The sequence below is a fragment of the Perca fluviatilis genome, chromosome 11 (genome assembly GCF_010015445.1).
Source record: "Perca fluviatilis chromosome 11, GENO_Pfluv_1.0, whole genome shotgun sequence".
Taxonomy (NCBI): Eukaryota; Metazoa; Chordata; class Actinopteri; order Perciformes; family Percidae; genus Perca; species Perca fluviatilis.
The window spans coordinates 19,724,628-19,746,851 of record NC_053122.1 but is presented as its reverse complement, the minus strand read 5'-3'; the positions used below and the strand labels follow the sequence as shown (position 1 = coordinate 19,746,851).

Below are 22,224 nucleotides of genomic sequence, written 5' to 3'. Positions count from 1 at the left end.
AGTCTTATCCTGAAATCTCACAAGAGTTGACTTGTTACCGTAAGACAGCAATGGAAACAGTGAGTGAGAGTTGGAGAGAGGAGGGTTGCAGGTTGTGAGAAAAAAATCTCTTTGGTAGGTGTTGATAATAAATATTGGTAATCAACTAATAAATGCACATTAATATCTCATTTATAGGCCAACAAGACTGTAGTCAGAAATGTCAATTATTCATGAATAAATTCTTCTTACAATAATTGTAAATGATAATAAACTGTTAATAAATTGATTTAAAAGTTATTTGAAAGGATAAAACAAGTATCATGCAGGAGGAGGATAAATACGAATGACAGAAATTCTATATAACCTGGCAACCTAAAAGCTGTGCTTATTTATTATTAAAAGTCCATTTCCATTGACAGCATTTACTATCTAACTGGGACATTTTTGGACCGATTGGCAGGATTGCTATGGACGAAGTACACACGGTGATGCAGTGTTAAGAGCAAACTATGTATTCAGCACATTTAAATAACTCTCGTTACTGTATTGTGTGAACAATATTTTATGTGCCGTTTTCTTTTGTGGGGTGCAAATGTTTCCCCCAAACAAGTTCGTTTTCAAGATTATTTTGCAGAGCCACCGTTGCTGCATCTGGAATACAGCAACGCCAGATGATTGTGATTGTTTTAAAGGGGTGATAGAATGCAAAACCGAGTTTACCTTGTCATAGTTGAATAACAACAGTTCGGTGGGTAAAATGGGCATACAGAGAACCTCAAAGTCCCATTGACACCTCTTTCCTATGCAAATCTCACAATTTGAAACTGCCGCTGAAAATGGGCGAATCCCAACGAAGCTAATAGTTGACGTCAACTCTGTAGCTGTACCTTAATTGGCTCTGGTCTGTACCTTTGTCACGCCCAAAAATGTACATACAGACCACTGGTCGTATGTGTGTATCCCACAATAATACAGGTCAGTCAAAATCCAGTAAAAAGAGCTTTGCAGACGTTAACGGCATTGCAGCTTTATGAAACAAATTACCCCATTCAGACAGATCAGTTTTACCAGGACATTGATGTTCCCTAAGTCCTCAAATCACCTTAATTTGTGTGTATATTATTATTGGTTGTTACCTTTAGCAGCCTGAGCTTTCCACCTCTCTCTGTTCTGATAAACCTCTTCGTTCCACAAGGCCTTGAAGTTCTTCTGGTCCACCGTCAGCAGAGAGCTTTGTCCAGACGAGCTACTGTCGGAGCTCTTCAAACTGTGCCTCTTGGTCTCTTCTGCGCTAATACTGTTCAGACTGGACAGAAAAAATTAGAAGGAAGAAGGGAGTTAAAAGTTCAACAAGACAAAGAGTCTACAGCCATGATAGAAGCTCTGTGTGGCTCTACTGACACAGTGGTGCTTTGAGCTAAATGCTAATGTCAGCATGCTAACATGCTCACAAAGACAATGCTGTCAGATGTTTAGTAAGTATAATGTTTACCTTTTTCACCATCTTAGTTTAGCATGTTAGCATGCTAACATTTGCTAAACACAAAGTACTGAGAATGATGGGAATTTCACTAATTTCGCAGGTATTTGGTAAACCAAAGTATTGGACAAATTGAAACTTTCTTTGGCCTGATGATGGAGCTAGATGAAAAGTTATAGGGGCACTCCACAATTTTAAACATAGTTCAGTTTATTCTTCATTAAGAGCCAGCGTGAAAACGTCTTTTGTTGTTCAGGAGGGAGCTTTAAAGTTTCTTAGCTTTACAAACTGAACTTAAAGAAGTGGGCATTTAAGAGGCAGGGGTCTGATAAAAGATGCTGTCAAGTTGCATTATGGGAAATGTAGAATCCTTGATTTATTGAGCTTAACTCATACTAGGGACTAAAAGTCAGAATACCTCACCCTCTGCTGCTTTAATCTGACCATGTTTTTTTCAAATATGTCTCTTGGGAGTCCCACAACCATGGAAATGCAATACTAAATTGCTAGAGTGCTGCTTTTAGGGATTAGTTTTTCCTATTCATCATGTGGGACACATGGACCCCTGTTTAGACATTTCAGTCTGGACCAAAGTGGTGGACCAACGAACCGACATTGCCATCCCTAGCTTGGCAAAAAAAAAAATTTTCAGAGGCACAATGAGAAAGAAAGAGAGAAAGACAGGTGGATAATCAGAGAGCAGACATAGTTACAGAAGATTGAAAGCAGCTATAAATGCTTGGAAGAAAAGTCCATGGAACCCCATTAGCACCCAGGTGTGTACGAAGACAAGGATACTGCACAAGTGAAAATACTATCTGAGATTTCCACTCGGTTAACTTTGACTGGAGGCCCACTGAGTGATGCTAATGACTGCTGTTGAGGAGAACGGGGAGGCTGATATTGATGTGCAGGTGCAACGGAAGATGCAGAGCCAGACTCCCCAAGTACTGCTGTATTTTCTGATAAGCTCACTTTAAAAGACACAAATAACAGACTAAATTGTTTAAAATGATCTTTCTCTGGATAGTTTGATTATTAGTAACGCAAGAGCAAGTGGAATTTACTTTCTTATCTGGATGGTTTCAAAGTACTGCGCCGATTAATTAAGCCAGCAGAGATAAAATCTCTTTGTTTTGTATCTCGAGAGGCTATTGTGTATGCCAATCCAGCACTGAAGCCCACTCTTGATCAGTGACTATGAGTTTAGCATCTCTAAAATATCAATTTCAAGGTGTGTGGCTCTGCCCGATGAAAGGTGGAGACATTTCCACGTGCAGAAATGGATTACTCATGGGAGACTCATTTGCTGTTCTCAACACATCCATTTGATATGCTGTTACTGCAGGGGAGCTGCTGAGGTTTAATCACGTCATTGAGCGAGCAGTTACTGGAATAGCAGGTGAAGGGAAGAAAACAGTGGATTTTCCAGTCTTGATTAAGCAGGCAGGTTGATTAAAATTTGCTCAGATGTACATACAGTCACCCACTTCCATCTACTGAAGAAGAATCCAAAGTTTTAATTTCCAAATGAAAGTGGTGCAGCTCACCTTGAGCGTCTAAAGCCGGCAAAACCTGAATGGGATGCCTCGTCGATAAGCGGTTTGACGATACGTTCCATCATGTCCGTCAGCACAGTAAAGGTGGGCACCACAATGAAGTCGATAAACCCTGGTGACAAAGATATCAGCAATAATAAAATAATATCAGTGCATATTTTCACATTCATTATTTAAGTGATTGAATTGTTTAATGCAGACCGGGGTGAAAAAAAAACACTAAATAAAGCTGGAATTTATGAAATTAAGATGGGAAAATAAGGCCACACATATTTCCAGAATGTTTTAAAGTAATTATCAACTCTGAGATACAAATAAAAATAAGTCTATAGGTGTCATTAGACTGTCCACCTGCCAGAATTAAGATGGGAGAAGCTCTGAGCTAATAAAAACATAAATATGCTCATCTAGCCTTTAATTATTACTGTGCTATTAAAGGGTTAGGTTCAAATGGTTAAAGTCTATCTTAAACAATACTCACATGCCTATCTGTACATTTAAACTGTTAGTCATGCTTCCATCTAATTGTCAAGCGAATTTTAAGTAAACTTTTCAAATGTCGCGTTTCCATCAACTGCTTTAGAGCGAATAAACTAGACTACGCAAAGCGTAGTTTCGTCACAAGTTGATGTTACGCATAGTTGTAGATTGCAAACTGGCTTGCTAAAGAGTTTAGAAGCTAAGTTCTTTGGCTACAAGGAGAGAGGTAGCATTGTACAAGTTGGGCACCTGTGCAGAATACAGGGTTGTGGCAGAGACATGTTTGTAGACTGGTTGGAAGAGGATTAAATGCCTCTTGAGTGGAAAATACCCGGGAGGAAGGGAGAGAGGGAATCCTCCAGGGAGTCAACGTCTCCCATTGAATGGACCATCATGTGCCGAGAGGCTGGGACCAGCCTGTGCACCAACAAGGAAGCGCCAAGTCTAAACCATGGTTGCCTCCCACCTTAGTATTAGCCAATCATAATAGCTTGCACATTTCTATATAATCTCATGTAACCAGTATTCTTTTTGGAGCGTGAAGAGACAGAGTAACAGGGGCTGGCTGACTGTGGACTCACAAACAGAAAAGATCCTTGTACAAGTTTTTTATTATTATTGCAGCTTTAATAAACCACCTTAAAACAAGAGAAGTAGTTTGTTGTCTGTCCTGACTGACCAATTGGACCGCGTAAGGACCCATATCCCGATCCTTCCCCCATCCGATGGATACTGAGACTATAGTTAAAGCTGTTTCCATCTCTCATTTTGCGCATTAACTCTTTTTCGAAAAAGGCAAAACCAACTCAAGCGAGCGTAAAAACTTTTTTGCGAATTTGAGGAAGTGTTTTTGAATTTTGTCGTTTGCATCAACATTTTCTAATGCGCATAAAAATACGTTGATGGAAACCCCACTATTGGTTGCTGTATTTGCTCCTCTTTGTGGCGGCAAAGAGATCTCTTCCTAATGCTATTTTGATGTAAGAGATGAGGGACAATTATGCACAGTCCTAACTCTGTGCAAGGATGCAGTCTAAACATGAGAATGTGAGTGTTTAAGAAGGATAAAACCTTCAAGATGTCCTTTATTAAGATTTACAAGCAACGAGCGAGTGCTTTGCAGCCTTGTTCCCTGGATTTGACCTTTCAGCCATAAAAAGGCTGCCTTATCTTCTTGGTGGAAGTTGTTTTCATTTTGTTATTTATCATATATCAGTTCTCTATCAAGAAAATTGTCATACTATCATTATCAAGGGAAGTACAAGAACCAATTTAATTGTAATTTGTTATTTGAGAGACTAATATAAATATACAGAAATAAAGAAACTACCTTGACAAAAGAAAAAGAAAATAAACGCATGCTGGAGCAGAACTTGTATACCTACACAGACCACAGCATTATCTAGCTGGTGTACATAGAGATAGAGAAACCACTCACCAATCTGGGACTGGGCCACCATTGTGGACTTTCGGTCGCAGAGCGGAGAGAACGGCAGGCCGAGCTCAGATTCTTTGTCCCCCTGGAAATATAGCAGCTTTCTCAGTCCAAATCGTTCTCAGTCTTTGGTTTCTATAAAACATTTACCCCACCCTCCAGAAATGCACACACAACTGACTGACACGCACAGTACACAAACACAACGCCATAATATGCTCACACTTCTATCAACAGGCTTGTCTGGCCCCCGCCCCCACGCTGTTTTTGGGCCACAAATGTGTTTCATTTTCTCTTCTGATTTGTCACAAACAGATGAGATGTGGAGTTAGGAGGCAATATTCTTTGGAGATGCTATTTATCGGCAAGATAAAGGCCTCATGAAAGCAGCCACAATAACAATAGCACTGATAATGAGAACAATGTGGATTAATAATGGAAGAGACGAAAGCAATGTAGCACCAGTTAAACGCCTGTCCTTCTTGTTGACGTTAACAAATCCACAATTCATTATTTATAGACAGATGCATTGTCAAAGAGGTAATGTTGTGCATATTAATCTGCTATGGCGCTTTGTCATGGCATCATTTTTTTTAAATGACAAGAAGCAGAGTGTCTGCAATTAAATTTATGAATATGACTGCATATTGTACTAATGTAAAGTGCTTTGGGAGGTAGAGTTGTGCCAAAGCACCATATTAAAACAATCATTCACTAATATTGTCATTATTTTATTCCTGGTGTGAAAGAAAATTAACACACTTGGGACTAAATTGGAAAAATAGATAGCTTTTGTTACAACCAGTACAATCCTAAACACCAGTACCAAAGGAGCAGCTAAAAACAATTTAAGTTTACTATTTTCAGAAAAGATAAATCAACTCTACTTCAAATCTAGTGTTTTTTCATCTTTTGGCAATCCTAAGAAATCCTAGCACAATAGTTCCTCCCAGACTCCGCAGCTGGTCCAACATAGCATCAACTGTTACATAGCAGGAAGAGCACAGGGCTATTTGAAGGTTATGAATAAACTTTACATCTCAACTTTCCAGTTCAAGGACCCTAGAAGTTTGCATGCTTGCTTAATGTCATTGTTGACTGGGGCACTCAAATGGAGTGGTGCCATCATTTACCTTTTTGGTTCACCTGTACTCCTGTTTCTGTCTGAAACAGTTATTCAGAGGTGATGTTTCAACTATATGGTCATTTTAGAGGCCGTAGATTATATAGCAATATATTATAAAGATGTTTCTAATATTTAGCTCTGTGTATGTGACCAGCTGGAAAGCATGCTATGTTCTCTCATCATGCATCTGAACCTCACATCTTGAAACCACTGAAGCATACACTGGATTCATGCATTACTCTGTGACCTGTCTGGGTACTGTACACCCACTCACCTGTCTGAAGAACTCCTCCAGCAGGGAGGTGGTCCAGCGATGGTGGAGGTCCCAACTTTTGGCTGGGTGGCTGATGTCTGCTGTGTGCAGCAGCAGTGACAGGGCTTTGGGCTTGTCAATGCTGCAAAAGAGAGCGGATACAAAACTGAAGTCGGCCAGAGAGTATCTTCAGTTGTTTTTTTTAAATGGTCCTGTACACTGGCTTTTTAAGTGTGGAATGTTGTTTTTAAGTGAGGTAACAGATCTCTACAAATTGATCAACTGAAGTTGTATGTATTTTGCCCTTGAATAAGATGCCTAAATCATTACAGGTGAAGCCAAATGGTTTTGGAGGTAACATAATAACTTGAAATGAGATCACCTTTATGTAATGAAGGGATTTTTAGCTTAAATACACTAGGTTATTGGAAATCTACCAATCGGGGAAAGGATACAAGAGCATTTCAAAAGCACCGAGTGTCCCTGAAGACAGTATGGTCAATCATAAAAAGAAAAATGGAAAAAATGTGGCACAGCTGCAAATGTTTCTATAGCAATCTGTCCACAAAAATTGACCATCTGTGCAAGAACAGATAAAATATTAAAAAGTCCAAGAGGATAGGAACCTTTTTTATATAAACATTGGCCTGTATACAGTATACTCCTTACGGTGCCTAGTTTAGGGGGTTTCACCATGGTAAAGCCAAAAACTATGTCAATGTGCGGGTAAGTGCAACATGTGCACAAACAATTTCATCTGGATCACATGTATGTAGTGCAAACAAGATGTAGTGCTTTGCAGCAGATAAAACTCACCATTGGAGGTTGCATAATTGCAAAAGATGCATATAATTCAAATGAGCAAGATATAAGAACCCTTAAAACATATGCTATTTCAATGGCTGACTGCAAAAGGGTTTGGGAGTCTGTAGGTCAGGGAGTATTTCTACTTTAAGGATAAAGCTGTTGATATTGTCAACAAATCCCATAAATAGTCTAAATCAACCAATGTATTAGTCTCTTGATTATATTTCTCTACCCTGTCTGTGCCACTCAGCCCAAGGTGCATTCCCATTGAAGACTTAAATCTTTATTTTCTTTAAAGGCTTGGTGATTTCTTTGAAACTAACGTTACTTAAACAGGAATAACCAGTGCTTTGTTAGGGACTATTTTCAGTGGTGGATTAATACACATTTGGTAGTGCTTATTTCTAAAAGCATATGTCAATTGACCCAAAATAAACTACAGTTTGTGTTCATGGTAATAAGGAAACACGTCAACTGGTACAACAGTGTTGCTCATTTACATGTTTTATTAGGAATGAAGCTGTAGGACAATGCTTATTATTTATTATTAGGATCAATTGTTGGTGTTATCATGGGATTTGTTGCCAATAAGACATCCTTTAAGTGTTGTGATGGCACTGATCTAATAGAGGCACTCCCAAGCTGTCAAACTAGTGACAGACAAGAAAATGCTTTTAGGTTTCTCTGCTAATGCTTATTAAAAAGATGCTGAAATATACATATATTGGCATGGGCATAAAAACACACACGTACTCAGCTACCTTAAAAACAGAGAAATACCTCCATCCAAAAAGAGTAAAAAAATAAATAAAATACTGCCTTGATTAGGCAAATCAGTTTTCTACGCTGGAACACAGTGTGAAGACCTCATCAGACATCAGCGGTGTCTGAGATATCATCTGATAACCATATAAAAATGTGATGTTTAATGAACTGATGCATGAATGAACAGATACAGTTCAATATGGAAAATAGGCACACAAATGAAAACACACACACACACACACACACACACACACACACACACACACACACACACAGCACAAGGTTAAACAGAGGTGAGAAAGACTGGCTCAAATTTCCCCTCATTCCATTTGTGGCAGATTGGGTCTTGAAGTACCCTCAAAGCAGCCCTGGAGCAGACTGGTTTGAATTACTTCCCATTAGAGTCTATTCAGCATTACAGCTTCCTGCAGACTGCAATCTCGTATCTGTGCATGTATGTGTGTGTGTGTGTGTGTGTGTGTGTGTGTGTGTGTGTGTGTGTGTGTGTGTGTGTGTGTGTGTGTGTGTGTGTGTGTATGTGTACTCTATACTGTGGCTTGATGATTGCTTTCCAGTCAGCACTCTTTGAATTCCGAGATATACAGTAGTCACAAGTATAGGCAGCAGAATATTGTTGATTCCTACATATGTTCTCAGGAAGCTGCTTATCTCCACATCACTGCTTTCTGAGCAGTTTTTTAATTGTGCCGAGCGCTGGGCATTATCACAGTGAAGAGAATATCCAGAGATCAACGAGTTTCTTACAGCCGTCTCTCGTCAGCGTTGCAGCTACATCAGTAGTGATGACTCATCACGTCATATGATAGTTTGCTTGATAGCTGTCTTTTATTTCTGTTTGCAAATGACAGCGCTTTGTCTGCATGTACATTAGTCCCGGCTATCAATCACTGTAGAGGGTGCTGTGCTCAAAATGTGTGAAAAGGAAGTTCTTCCTGCAGTCTGGTGACCTCTGGTGCAGCAAAAACAATCCATTCATTTGAAACATATTTACTTCCTGTTGCGAATACAACTGGCTTTGTCTTCTTCGCACAGACTTCAACCTAACTGAACTTTGGCTTGCTAAATTTTAGAAAATTTTTCTAGATCTTCATGTGAGAGACGGAGACAGTGAGGAAGACGTAAGTAGCCTATTTTTTGGTAGTATTGCTAGCTTGTCTACTGTGACTGGAAGAAGTGGATAACACAACTGTTCCTGAGAAATGCTTACAAACATATACAGCAAAGAGAAACTTATACTACTGTGCAGAGGACTTCTGATTTTCGCAATAAAATAAATCTGCCAACACTAAGTGGTGAGGACGCATTTATAGCTGATATTTCTATTTGTATGCACGGATTGCAGAATACAAGCAGCAGAACATAAGTGCTGGTAAAGACAATATTACATAGGTTGTGGGAGGCGAATGTTTATTAGATGGTCATCTTAGCTGAAGCAGCCTACAGTGTTCCAGCAAACCTGCCAGCAATATTTCTGCCACCAGCTTTTTTTCACCGCAGTGTGCAAATAAATTTCACCATGTCAAATCTGGTGTGACTGCACCATAACTCTGCTGGAGACTTCCAGCTCAGAAGCACAAATTATACTATTTGTGTCTTAGATGGCCTGTAGCAATACCCTACTCTACCCTACCCTTCCTGTATACCTGGACTGCATAATGCATAACATTTGGTACTATTTGGCTATAAAATACCCATTCCATTTCTAATATTAATTCAGAGTAAACAGCAGGTAATATCTGTCTGTTTGCTTAGAGTCCATTGTATAGCAACATTAATGTTTGTTGTGTTGTGAATGTTTGCGTGTACCCCAGGGCAGGGTTAATTGGGTTGTAAACAGCTGGAGGTTAGTACACAGTAGCTGATGGCAGGGTTAATGAGGATGTAGATTGCTGGGACGAGGGCAGGGAGTGTAAACAGCAGTGAAGGACAAGTCAACTGACCCCTCAGGTTGCTGTAGGAAGTTCTTCATGGTCTTAACTTGCTGGAAGTGGCAGGACATATCTGTGGCCAGCACCATCTCCACCACCAGAGCCCGCAGCTCTCTGTATGACAACAAAACAGAGGGAAACATGAGCCATGTGCTGTATAATTAACTGTCAATCTCACAGGTAATAAAAACAGACTTATTTCGGAAGTCACTAAAAGTAAATGTAGCCAGCCGGCATAGTTTTTTAAGAGCTATTTATAATATCTGCTTTGACAAGTCCCAGCTTATGCCGTGAGAAATTGGATTGCAGCTGTCTCTTTTAATGTATTATCACACAACAGTTCCATTTAGTACAAAGTTGTTGGACCTTGAAGGTAATCCAACTTTTCAGATTTTTGCTCCACCGAGCATAATGTTGAAAAATAAGCGATAAGGTTCACTTTGGGCTTTGAAGAGGTGATATGTTCATTGTCAAAGTGTTCTGGTTGACCTGATTGGTTTCCACCCATCATGTCTACCTCTCTATCTGTCTCTAGCTACAACATCTCTGAGTTTGATAACATTTTGCTGTCACTCAGCTCTCTCAGTCTCTTATTGTCTGTCGAAGCATGGGTATCACTGACCTCCAGTCATCCTTGGAGAGGTTGTAGAGGATGTTCATCTCATCGTCGTCCTGCAGCAGGCGGTAGGCTGCGCTGACATGGTGACTCTCCAACACTGCACGGTCATTGTACAGGATAGCGGTGTCTGACCTGTCAAAGAGAAAGCAAGGCAATAGTTTGGTCTATATTGGAAAGAACATCTTATAGAGAAATAATGGACCCCTGGATGATGCTACGTCTTCAATGTATATGTAAAATGTGTCATTTAGGGGAGACTCTTGAGGGACAAATTCAAACACAGAACAAACAACACAAAGCCAGAGAATGATTTATGCATTACCTCTACTGCACCAATAATATATATAAAACACAATTCATAATGTCAAAGATATACAGGTTGTACACAATACAAAAACGATTAAACTGCTAACGAATGGAATGAAATAATCTGAAAGGCTTCCCTCTCTGAAATGTATCATTTATAGAAAAATTATTTTTCGGACAACATTATTTATATGAAGTTTCAGTTTAATTCACTGTAGAAAATGGACTAAAATGAAAATAAGGATACATTTGAGATTAATAAAGGGTATCAACAAAATTAGTAAATGTAATTGTAATTATAAGAAAAGATTTTGTTACAATGTGTTCTCTCCAACTCCAGTTCTCAAGGGCAAAGAGTTTGGAGTTCATTTGGACTCCCGTATGCCCCAGTGTTATTACTGCACTGCAGGCGATCTCAGTGTGATTGTAAAGCCCCCTCGGTGCAAATGAAAACATTGATCGGGTGAGTCAGTGCCATGCATTTTTGATTTTATGATCCATTACCTTGTCTGAATGTGGAAGTTGTTTGTGGTCCCTGTGTGCTCGTAGTCGTGCACCGCCGCCGCAAAGATCATGGCAAAGATCTCAAGCTCAGTCAACCAATGCTGCAGGCAAAAGAGAAGGAGAAGAAGAGGAGGAGGGGAGAGGAAGGAAGAGGTGGGTTGTGAGGTGAAGATAATGAAGAGGAGGGGGATATTGAGAGAAGTATATAGAAGAGGGGGTTTGTTGAGGACGGGAAGCATCAAGATGGAAAAGACAGCGACATCGACATCGACAGGAAGGAAGGAGGAGAAAGTAATGAACAGAAGAGGAAAGAATGGACAGAAATTAGAGAAGAGAAATGAGAAGCCAGCGAATGGAAAAAAGGGCAATGCAGCAAATGGTACATCACAACAGAAAGATTTAGAGGAGAAAGGTGATATTAAGGATGCCAAGAGAAGCATTTGGCATGAGGAATATATTACCGTCAGGGATAAAAAGAAACAAATGGAGAGGAGAAGATAGGGGAAAGGTCAGAAAAGCAGAGGAAGCTTTAGATAAGACAAGCTCTATTGAAAATCACTACTTTAAACTGTCACTTCAACACTCCATCGTTTCCTCTCAGAGTCTCAGTCTATAAATGAAAAAGCCATCCGTCATAGGTGAGGATACACATAATGCTTTTCTATTTGTGTTTTTAAACCTTTGCGTTTATACGTTTAAACCTTTTAAGTCACGATTCATGAAAGAAGAGGATGATGTGAAAATAGCAGAAACTCTTAAGGAATAGCTCGACGTTTTGGGAAATGCACTTTGATAGTTAGATCAGAAGATCGATACCACTCTCATGTCTGTATGGTGAATATGTAGCCACAGCTAGTTAGCTTAGCACAAAGACTGGAAGCCGGGGGAAAATCTAACCTGGCTAGCTGCACCCAGGAAATAACCCACCGTAACACGATAACGTCATTCTGCACTTCAGTTTATACGGATTAAACAAGCGAGATATAATGTGGTAATTAGTGAGCTTAAGAGGTGCCGGTAGGTGGATTTAGTTATCTTCAGAGCTAGGCCCCCTGTTCCCAGTCTTTATGCTAAGCTACCCGGTGGCTGGTGATAACTTCACATTTACTGTACAAACCAGTATTCATTTTGTAAGCAATTTTTAGATTTTTGTTTTAGTCCTGAGCTCAAAAATAGCCGACTAAATTATTACTAAATTACTAAATTGATTCTGCAATTTGGTTAGGCCTTAGATGTACTGTCGTACTAGACTGGGTTAAAATCATTAGTGTTTATAATAGTTTGTAGTCTATTTGCATAAATTTAAAGATAGGATAAATTGAACTTTTTTAATCCCCAGACGGGAAATTCGGTAATAAAGGGAGCTTTTTCTGACCAGGAATCAAACTTGAGTTGCAGCGGTGATAGCGCCAAATCCCACTAGGGAAAGAAAGAGATTTTGATAGGTGATTGTTTTGATTTCTTTTTAGCTAATGTTTTAAATTTTCATTGTTTTACATTTTAGTCACAAATTGTTTGTCAACAGATTTCCTCTTTTTCATTTGAGTTAGCAAAATGAACACTGCAAAGTCATGAGAGTGGTATTGATCTCCTCATCTAATTCTCGCAAAGTAAGTCAATAAGCATATTTCCCAAAATGTCAAACTTTTCCTTTAACTACCAGAAAAACAATAATTGTAAAAATTGAGTTCCATCATATGAGCAACACCCACATTAATCTAAAGATAAGGACTAAGTAGTAGGACTGTACCTTTAAGTTTGTGCTTTTATTTATGGCCGTTAATTTTTAATCTATGAGCGTTTGCTGCAACCACACACCTGTGAGTGGAAATTTTTCTTGGAGATGCATCTGAGTGCACTCACAACACAGAGTGGGGATTTAGTTTAGGAAGCCCAGTTGATATTGGTGACTAATCAACAGTGGGGGATGGGGGAGTCATTAAGAACAGAGGGTGGGGGTTGGGAGGTGGGTGGGGGCAAGATGGCCGCTCCATCCCTCAGTATATTTCCTTATTGAGCTGGGTTTATGAATGAACTGTTGTTGATTTAATGGCGTCTGGAGGGCCTGTGAAATGATAGATGCTGTTATCCGGCTCTCTCAGGAGCCTGTGGTAGTAGCAGTAATGTGGTTTTACTCCGCAAGGCAATGCCCAAAGAAACACACCATGTCGACAGCTGTCGCAGCCACCTTATTAAGTTGATTAAATAAAAACACTGGAAGCGGGGGCGGCCGGCTGGTTGGACTTTAAACTTGGCTTTACTGAGGCTAGTGCTTTATTTTGGAGTGAATGCAGCATCAGAAATGCCCTAAAGTCACTCCAGGGGAAAGGAGTGAATAGGTCACCAGATGGAAAAAAAAAAAACACAAAAGCAATAGTAGAAATTAAACAATGTTTGGGCAAGAAGTCAGAAAACATTTGACCTCAAATGTTGAGACAATGACCATTAATACGTGTCACATTTTGACAGATATTCTTAGAAATGTGGGTTGTTGTATCTCAAACCTGCCCTGTGGAAGACTGGGGTGTCTTGTTTTTTTTAATGAAAGATTGGCTTATGGATTATCCAATGAAAAAATAAGCCATATTTAGAAGATGACATGTCAGACAAAGCTGCAATTAGGCTGGCAGCTGACAAGAATTCTGAATACCATGTGGATAAAATTATTTCATTATTCATTATTTCAAGCTTTCCTACTGGGAACCAAACCAACTCTTATATGTTCAACTGGTTTCTGTAGGTTTCTTAACATGTAGGTGTGCAGTCAAATCCTTCTCACCACCATGCCAGTCTTGAGTAGCAAGTAGTGTACAGTCTGCGTGACATCAGCAGCATGCATCAGGTTGTGGTAGGGGTTTTTATGTTTACTGTATCCCACTTCTAGGGCCTCCACGAATGACACAACCGCAGAGATTGGGATCTGAAGGCAGACAAATCAACAGCAAATGACTGCAAGCTAAAAACAAACAAACAGTAAAACAACAGACAGTAAAAACTTCTTCAGGCTATTTGGTAAATAATGAACACATACAATTGCAATGCATGCACAATCTCCTCAGTATCTGAAATTGATATCATAAAATCATGGATCGTGAATCATTTAGACTACTGCACACCACGATTACATATTCATGCCGGCTTCGTTGCCCGTGTCATTTGCTCCAAGATGCTGTCACTTTAAGTGGAGTGTCCTCAGTTATAAGATGCTGTGGAAAATGAGCTCCACCAGTGTCAGATGTCCAACCCCCTTCATAATATGGTCATTGTTGAAATACAACAACACAATCTAACACTTAAGAGACAGAGAAGTGAGTGTGCTGACTTCCATCAATTCAGGCATGGTGAAGGGGAATTGTGAAGGCTCTTGTGATCTGAATTGAATATTTTAAGCTTCTCCTTGTTTTAATGACACAAAGGTATAGCAGTGAACAGTGGTACAGTATATAGGCTAGGTACTGTATATCCTTGTGGCGTTACCTTGAAACGGCTAATGAGGTCGTATCTTGTGAGCAACTCGTAGAATATGAATTTAAGTGCGTGATCCCCGCTGGCCTCATTCAGAGCGAACACGTCAAACGACCACTTGTCAACATGCTGTAAAAAATAAATTAAAAAAAAAGTAAAATAATGAAATCCTTCTCCTTAAACAACATATTGATCTTCATCTTGTCAACAAATTGTTAGGATGCATTGTACTGCAAGTCAAATTTGTGTTAGGCTATGTAGTTTTGATTTTGGCACATGAGTGTACAAAGTTATTTCGCATCTGTGTGCTTCTGCTTGGATGTGTGTGCAAGTGTTAATACCTTAAGCACAGATATGACAGAAGAGGGGTAGCTGAGTCCCACCATATTAGAGGTACGCCGGTACATCCTGTTTGGATGAGATAAAAACATCAAATGAAGCGTACCGCTGAGTTTAAACAGCAGAGGTTACCATACTGGCCCTAAACCACAGCCTGGAAGCTTCCCCACTAAGACTCACGATAAACCCTAAAATCAACACAACTCAGTATGAAACTGTGTTGAAAAGGTTAAGTTGGGAAAAGGCAACAGCACCTGCAAGTCTGCAGTCTTTTATCACATGCAAAAGGTTTAAGGCTTTGTCGAATATGATGGATAGATTAATTTAATCATAAAATCAAAACAAGCTGTGTCTCCATGAGATTAGTGGAGGCAGTTGGAAGGCAGCAACGTTGGTGTACATTGCTCAGCCTTTCAAAAACACATAACAGTGGTATACAAGAAAATGTGTAATTATTTTAATAGTAGGTGTCTTACAATAGCTTCCATAAATGCAACTGAGTTAAGCTGGCCATTTTGTCATAACAGGTCATTTTTTCAAATGTATTCCACCTTTTTATTTTCATCCTCTCTTTTCCCAATCTTTCTTTATTGTAAATGTCTGAAAAACAGACGGCCCTCTGCAAAAACAGATTAAGAAAGATTACAGCTTACATGTTTGAGGCTTAATGATTTGAACAAATGCATGTTGTATGTTAGTGTGTGACGAAGCACAGCCTTGGAGCTGTTTGAACTGAATGATTGTACTTAGCTGAGCTTGCAAAGGCTGTGGTGATGTATGGTCGACTCAGGTGAGTGAGTCACTGTGCAGATGATACACGCATATTACCAACAGATTGAAATGTTAAAGGACCATACCAGTTTTCAAACCCAGTTGTAGCGCTTTAGAGGTTTGAATTGTCTTCTCCACCTTTTCTGCTGACACCAGTACTAAGTACACATACAAGTTCAGAGAGATTTGAGAATTATGCACTAAATTACCAATTATCTAGCCAAGACAACAAAAACATTTAGCAATTTCCTGTATCCATAATCAATCCCCCTTTCACTTACAGCATTCACTACTCCCTGGATCACTCAATAATTGACTCTGAAGTGAGCAATACATTGAGGTTTCATATAGTTATAATTCATTGTTGTTTTGCGCCATCATTGAGTGTTTTGTTGTCGGTTTGGCATCTATAATGTAGTAATGTAAATGCCATGGACGCTATTTTTTTTGTTCCACTGTAGACATTTCACACAACTCGGACACTCAAAAAAATGGCGGAGAATAAATACAGTGCACTATGTTAGGTCTGCAACTAACAATTAATTTCATTATCGATTAATCTGCCGATTGTTTTCTCTATTAATTGATTAATTGTTTTGTTTATAAAACATCAGAAAACAGTGAACCCACATGTCCATCACACTATCCACTATCCCAGAGTGCATGGTGTCATTAAATGTCTTGTTTTGTTCCATCAACAGTCCAAAACTCCAAAAAATAATTCACTTTAGTATGAGAACAAGAAAAGCAGTATATCCTCTCATTAGAGAACTGAGAAAAAAACTGGAAAAATCAAAGTAACAGCTGAATTATTTAATTTTAAGCAACAGTTGCAGCACTACACTATATAGTAAATATAATATGATTTGGGACATTGTGTTCACTTTACTGGATCACCTACGAAAAGTAAGTTTCTACATTTTTATATCCAACTGAAAAAGGTTAGAAAATCTGAAACAATCTCTGAAACACAAGGCTTTGCAAAATGTCAGTATTGTAAATGTATGTGCAGAAAACACACTGAAACATGTAAAAACGTCATTGTTGTCCATTGATAAATCAAGGCTAAACTAAAGATGTTGATAGAACTGCTTTAAGTTGGTCTGGGCCATGACAGATTTGCGACTTCAGTAGGAGAAAGATAAAGGTAACAATCCATATTAAATATTTAACATCGATGACTACTTGCCAATATGTGAATGTGGCTGTGTGCTTGTGCATCACAAACACGTTTACCTCTCAACAAATATGCCAGCCTGGACAGCGTGGACAATACTGCGGAAGCGGGGTTTCTCTTCATTGCGCCGCAGCATCAGGCCCATCTGGCGAGTGAAGGTGGAGGCCAGCCAATCCCGCACTTCTGAGGGCACCGACTCTGACTGGATGTCACTGAGCTCATCCTCTGTGTCCACCAAACGCCTGAAAGAAGGGACAAGGGAGGGATGTAAGGTAAAAGACAGAAGAAACCAAAGAAGGGGAAAACAGACAGATGCAGAGACTAAAAACATACGAAAATATGTTTGCATTTATCGCAGCTCTACCTTTACAGGGGATCAAACTCAAAATCCCAGCGCTGTCCATCAAATAATATCACCTCTTATGTAATATCCAACATCCCAGGCCTCTTGAAACACCATGATGGGAAGTATTCAAATCCAATTGAATTGGCATTGTCATAATTCTCTACAACTACCCTGTTGTGTTGACATGTACAGGGGATCAAGAGCAAAGCCTGTTGGTCTCCACCCTCTGAACTGAATACATGTTCTTATGGCAAAGAGAAAGCATTGACATCACACTGATAATCATGGTGCTACATGGATTTTGCACTGGATAGTTCAACATCCTTCATCCTGGAGTGGTCGTGCCCTCGCTGGCCCTAATCTGGTGAGATCTAGATGACGAAAGGCTTACATAATTCCATAAGCCTGGTCATATCTCAGATTCTGGACCTGCAATATGCTATTGACATACATTGACCTTGTGTATTCCCTAATCTTAACCATACAGTACCTTAGCAATTTTTTGCCATAACAATGATCTTTTCATGGCCTCAGCCAAGTAGTTTTTGTTTTCTAAACCTAACCAAAGGGGGTGGCAGATCAGGAAACGCTCAATCTGTTTTGTTATTTTGTCTATCTGCCGACATTTGCCACATAAACATCAAATTCAGCGGGGAAAGAAGTATTTAGATAATTTATGGAAGCAATAACAATGTCAAAAATACTCTTAAGTCTTGCATTCAAGCACAGAAGTTAATAAGTCATTATTATATAATTAAATCATTATTATTGATGCACTGACATGTAAGCAGTATTTAGATGTTGTAGTTGGTCAAGGTGGAGTTCATGTTTACTGCTCCATATGCTTTTGGCTAACCTGTAACAATGCATACTTCATCTGAAAAGTAACTAGGTATACTGGAGTAAAAAGTATAATATTTCTTAGATAGAGTAGTTGTCACGGTTTCAGCAGGAGGACCCAAATGCAAGACTCAGGCAGATGTGCAGCACCAACACACTTTATTTTGACTCTACAACTTAAAAACTCACAACTACAAACGAACAGGACTCACAGGAACAAACAGAGAGAGACGAACCGACAAGAGAAAAAGGAACAGAGGGGTGTAGAAATACACAGACCAATGAACAGAAAGACAGAGGATTGGACAAGACAGTAATAAGCAACAGGTGAGAGCAGAAACGGAGGGAAACTAACGAGACAATTGGGAACAGGTGAGAGCAGAACTGGAGGGAAACTAACAAGACAATTGGGAACAGGTGAGAGCAGAACTGGAGGGAAACTAACAAGACAGGAAGTGTAGACCAAATAAGGGGATGGGTGGAGACAAAGACACATGACAGACAGGTAACCACAGAACACATGGAACACAGCAACAAGCACAAATCACAACACAATACACAAAATGTCCACAAGAGTGGCACAAAGGCAGTCAGTCACAGCCGGATCCTGACAGTAGTACTTTAGAGTTAGGTTAGGATAGGGTTTGCAATTTGCCTGTTACACATTTACATGTAACCAAGCAGGGAGACATAATGGTTAAAAGGAAACCTAGAATTCCAGTGCAGGTAAATTGCTATACTAATCATCTTTATCCATTTTCTAAAGTCTGGCTGTTGTCAGTGCTGTTCTCAATAAATGAACCATGTCAATAGTTGTTCCACTGTAAAAAGCTACTGTTTTCTTACCTCGTCTCCTCGATGTAAACGGATTCCAGCACCAACGCTGCATACTCAAGGTTTTTCTTGAGGTCAATGAGGGAAGCCTCTCCTCTCTCCAGTTGCTTCACCAGACATCGTAATCTAAAACAGAGATGCAACAGTCATTTAACAAATGGGATTACTCCCCCTGCCATCTTGACATGAGAAATTAATTGCAACTGATTGAATTAGATTAATCTGGTCTGGGTTGCTGGTGCACTAGACAATGTTTTTGTTTTCTTTTGTGAAAATAAACCTGTCCTCTTGGTTTAAATCACAAAGTGGGACAGCAACAGACAGCAAACATAATACTATCTGACCAATATGATTAATTTAATTGTGATATTGAGTGCACCCTTCTCCATCCATATAAAACTGGTCAGCAGGGAGCCAACAAAACCAGAGAAAACTGTTATTTTCTATTTTTAATATATTTAATTTACTCTCCCTTGAAATCCGTGGCCCATTGCTGCATTTCATACCCCCCTCTCTCTCTCTCTCTCTCTCTGTCCCCCCCCCTTTTTTCCTGTCATTCTCCAGCTATCATAAAGGCAATAAAAGCCCTAAAAAAAAATAATCATCTTTAAAAAAACAAAAGCATCAACAAAGTGAAATGAGTCACTACATGGACCAAAAAGTTGGGTTAGGATGGGACATATACACTTTGTTTTCATACTGTTCTCCTTTAAGTTCATGGGAGTCTTTTTCTAAAAAAAAAAAAAAAAAATCCTTAAATTACTTGATTTGCATAAGTGTAACATTGTCTTATAAGAGACATTCTGACTTGTCAAACACAGGTGTAATTAATACCATTAATAATAACTGCATGTGTCAGGTAGCTCCAGAGCTCTGGTATCGTGCACGCTGGCTCACTACTGGGACACTTAATTGGAATGAAGCCATCGTTAATGTTATTAGTTCCACCTGTGCTGTTCCTGCTATGACGAAGTAAAAATGTCCGCGGGCTCTGTTTGGACTCATTTGCATGCATTAGCTATTTAAAATTAAAATAGCTTTAATATTGCAGTTCTATGTGCTCCTTTGTGGCTTTTGACACCATCGACAACTCAATTTTATAAGATTGCCTGCAATACTAGGTCAGTGTCACTTGCTTTGCCCTTGACTGGTTCAGATAGTATTTTTGTAATCTTGAGCACTCCAACAGTAATTTATGAAGACTTATTTTCGCTTTCATGGTGGCAGACATGTGTAAGCAATTGCGGGTTTTGTGGCTGACAGTTAAATAAATTAGTTCACTGCTAATTGTCACATATACCAGTTGAGTTTATACAGTGTTATGTGTACAGTTAGGTGATTTTACATTGAAGCATAATGAGGAACGTTTCCTACACATGAAAAATGTAGGTGTAGGTTTACCTGAACATAACTGAATAAATGTAATATTTGAGAAAAAAAAAATGAAAGTGTGTTATCACTGAAACGATCAAACACGATCTTCTCTCTGTTATACTTTTCAACACCAATTCACTTGTGTACAAATATTCTCGAGCCCCGGCAAAAACTCACTTTAAATAGACACTAAAGAACAAAGCAACTTAACATCAATTTCTGCACACTGCAATCTTTTGCACTATAACACCAGCTGCTGTGCTGGAGGTTACGCGCTCACTTTCACAGTGAATGCCTGCAGAGGCTACGCTTGTTGTTGAATTATTAAGCAGAAAGGTGGAGAAGGAAAAGAGGTTTTAGATGCATTCATTGATTGTATTCCCTGGCAGCGGTTGTAATTATTGTGAAGGCTCTAAAATATTCCTGTGAAGAAGCTTGAATAAAAATGCCTTAATCTAAATATTCATAAATGTATTTTCCATTCATTAAAATTGTTATGGCCAAAGTTGGGGTTGGGGCCTAAATGTATTGTGTGCACAGCAGTGAAACACCCTCTACACCAGATCATTTTCAACACTCAGTCGACTTTCTTTTGAATGTTAAAAGAAGCCCTCAAAAATAGAGGTATAGCATGCAATTTGTGTCTATAGATCTGCACGGCTTCAATGTGAACCACTGACATACTATCTGCTGTGCAATATCAGGTAGGAAATGCTGAAAATAACCTGGGTATTTCACCAAGTACACCTCTGTAAAAGAGCCACACAGTTATAATTTCCATATTCATGCAGCGTTGACCCTACACTTTCATGGCATAGTTGTCCAGACATTTCACTCTGAATCCAAACTATCGACCTGCAGGGGATCACCAAACACATTCTCTGGGGAACCATGAATGTCTGTACACATTTCCATGGCAATCCATTTGTTGAGACATTTCAGCCTGGACCAATGTGTTGGACCGACCAACCAACAGACAAACTGACATAGAGCCGTGCCTCTAGTGTTGCCAAGAAGAAGAAAGATTGCATGAACAAGATCTGTTCCTTGAAAGGGGCCAAGTGGAGTTTTCTTGTAAACAAACAAAAGGTATGTTCACTTGCAGGGCGAAAAAAGGTTCCAGAGTAGCACACTGATAGGCTTGCAGTCTGACTGACGGTTCACATTCAGTGTTTTTTTGTTGTTGTTTTTTTTGTTTTTTGGTGTTACTCACCAAAATGCATTGTGTGTATCATTGAGGTCCAACAAACATTTTAAATCCAGCCTTCTTAAAGCAACACTAAAGAACTTCTCCCACTTCAGTCCCCCTATAGGTTGGAAGCGGAATTGTCCATTACATTTCATCATGCAAGTATGCCAGATCGGGTAGCGGATCTGTAGTTCGAATGAACTGGACAATGTAATGTAATGGACAATTCCGCTTCCAACCTGTAGGGGAACCGAAGAGGGAAAAGTTCTCTAGTGTTGCTTTAAAGGAGAACTCCGGCCAATTTTTAGGTGAATAAACTTCAAGTTTTTCTCGCAAAGGCATGATCTGTCCTCTGGAGGACATAGCCAGACCACCGGGCACTCGTGGATTGTTGTCGGCAGCGGCTGGCAACGAAGGCGGGGACGGGAGAGAAAGCAGAAGCAAGGATGCCGGTCGGGCCTGCTAGCCCAGCTAAGGGAACTACCACACAGTCCGCCACTGCCAAGCCTCCTACTCGCCAACGGATCGAGACAGGGTAGGTGAATTTAAACAATGTCTGAGTTGAAAAAGCATCTTGATGTCACATAAGGGCCCTGTTCATGTTGCACAGACATTTTAATTGCA

At 39.6% G+C, this 22,224-nt stretch overlaps 1 protein-coding gene across 4 annotated transcripts in view; it reads right to left on the bottom strand.

The window, feature by feature from the left end:
• pde1cb (phosphodiesterase 1C, calmodulin-dependent b) overlaps positions 1–22,224 on the bottom strand; it is a 103,215-nt gene that overhangs the window by 4,782 nt on the left and 76,209 nt on the right. For all 4 annotated transcript variants that reach the window (XM_039816539.1, XM_039816540.1, XM_039816541.1 and 1 more), the window contains 12 exons: positions 19,050–19,163; positions 17,077–17,259; positions 15,072–15,138; positions 14,743–14,859; positions 14,045–14,185; positions 11,266–11,366; positions 10,459–10,587; positions 9,849–9,950; positions 6,337–6,457; positions 4,940–5,021; positions 3,013–3,133; positions 1,119–1,288 (listed from right to left, as the gene is read on the bottom strand). In XM_039816539.1, coding sequence (XP_039672473.1) covers positions 1,119–1,288; positions 3,013–3,133; positions 4,940–5,021; positions 6,337–6,457; positions 9,849–9,950; positions 10,459–10,587; positions 11,266–11,366; positions 14,045–14,185; positions 14,743–14,859; positions 15,072–15,138; positions 17,077–17,259; positions 19,050–19,163 — 1,448 coding nt within the window. The remainder of the gene's footprint in view (positions 1–1,118; positions 1,289–3,012; positions 3,134–4,939; positions 5,022–6,336; positions 6,458–9,848; positions 9,951–10,458; positions 10,588–11,265; positions 11,367–14,044; positions 14,186–14,742; positions 14,860–15,071; positions 15,139–17,076; positions 17,260–19,049; positions 19,164–22,224) is intronic.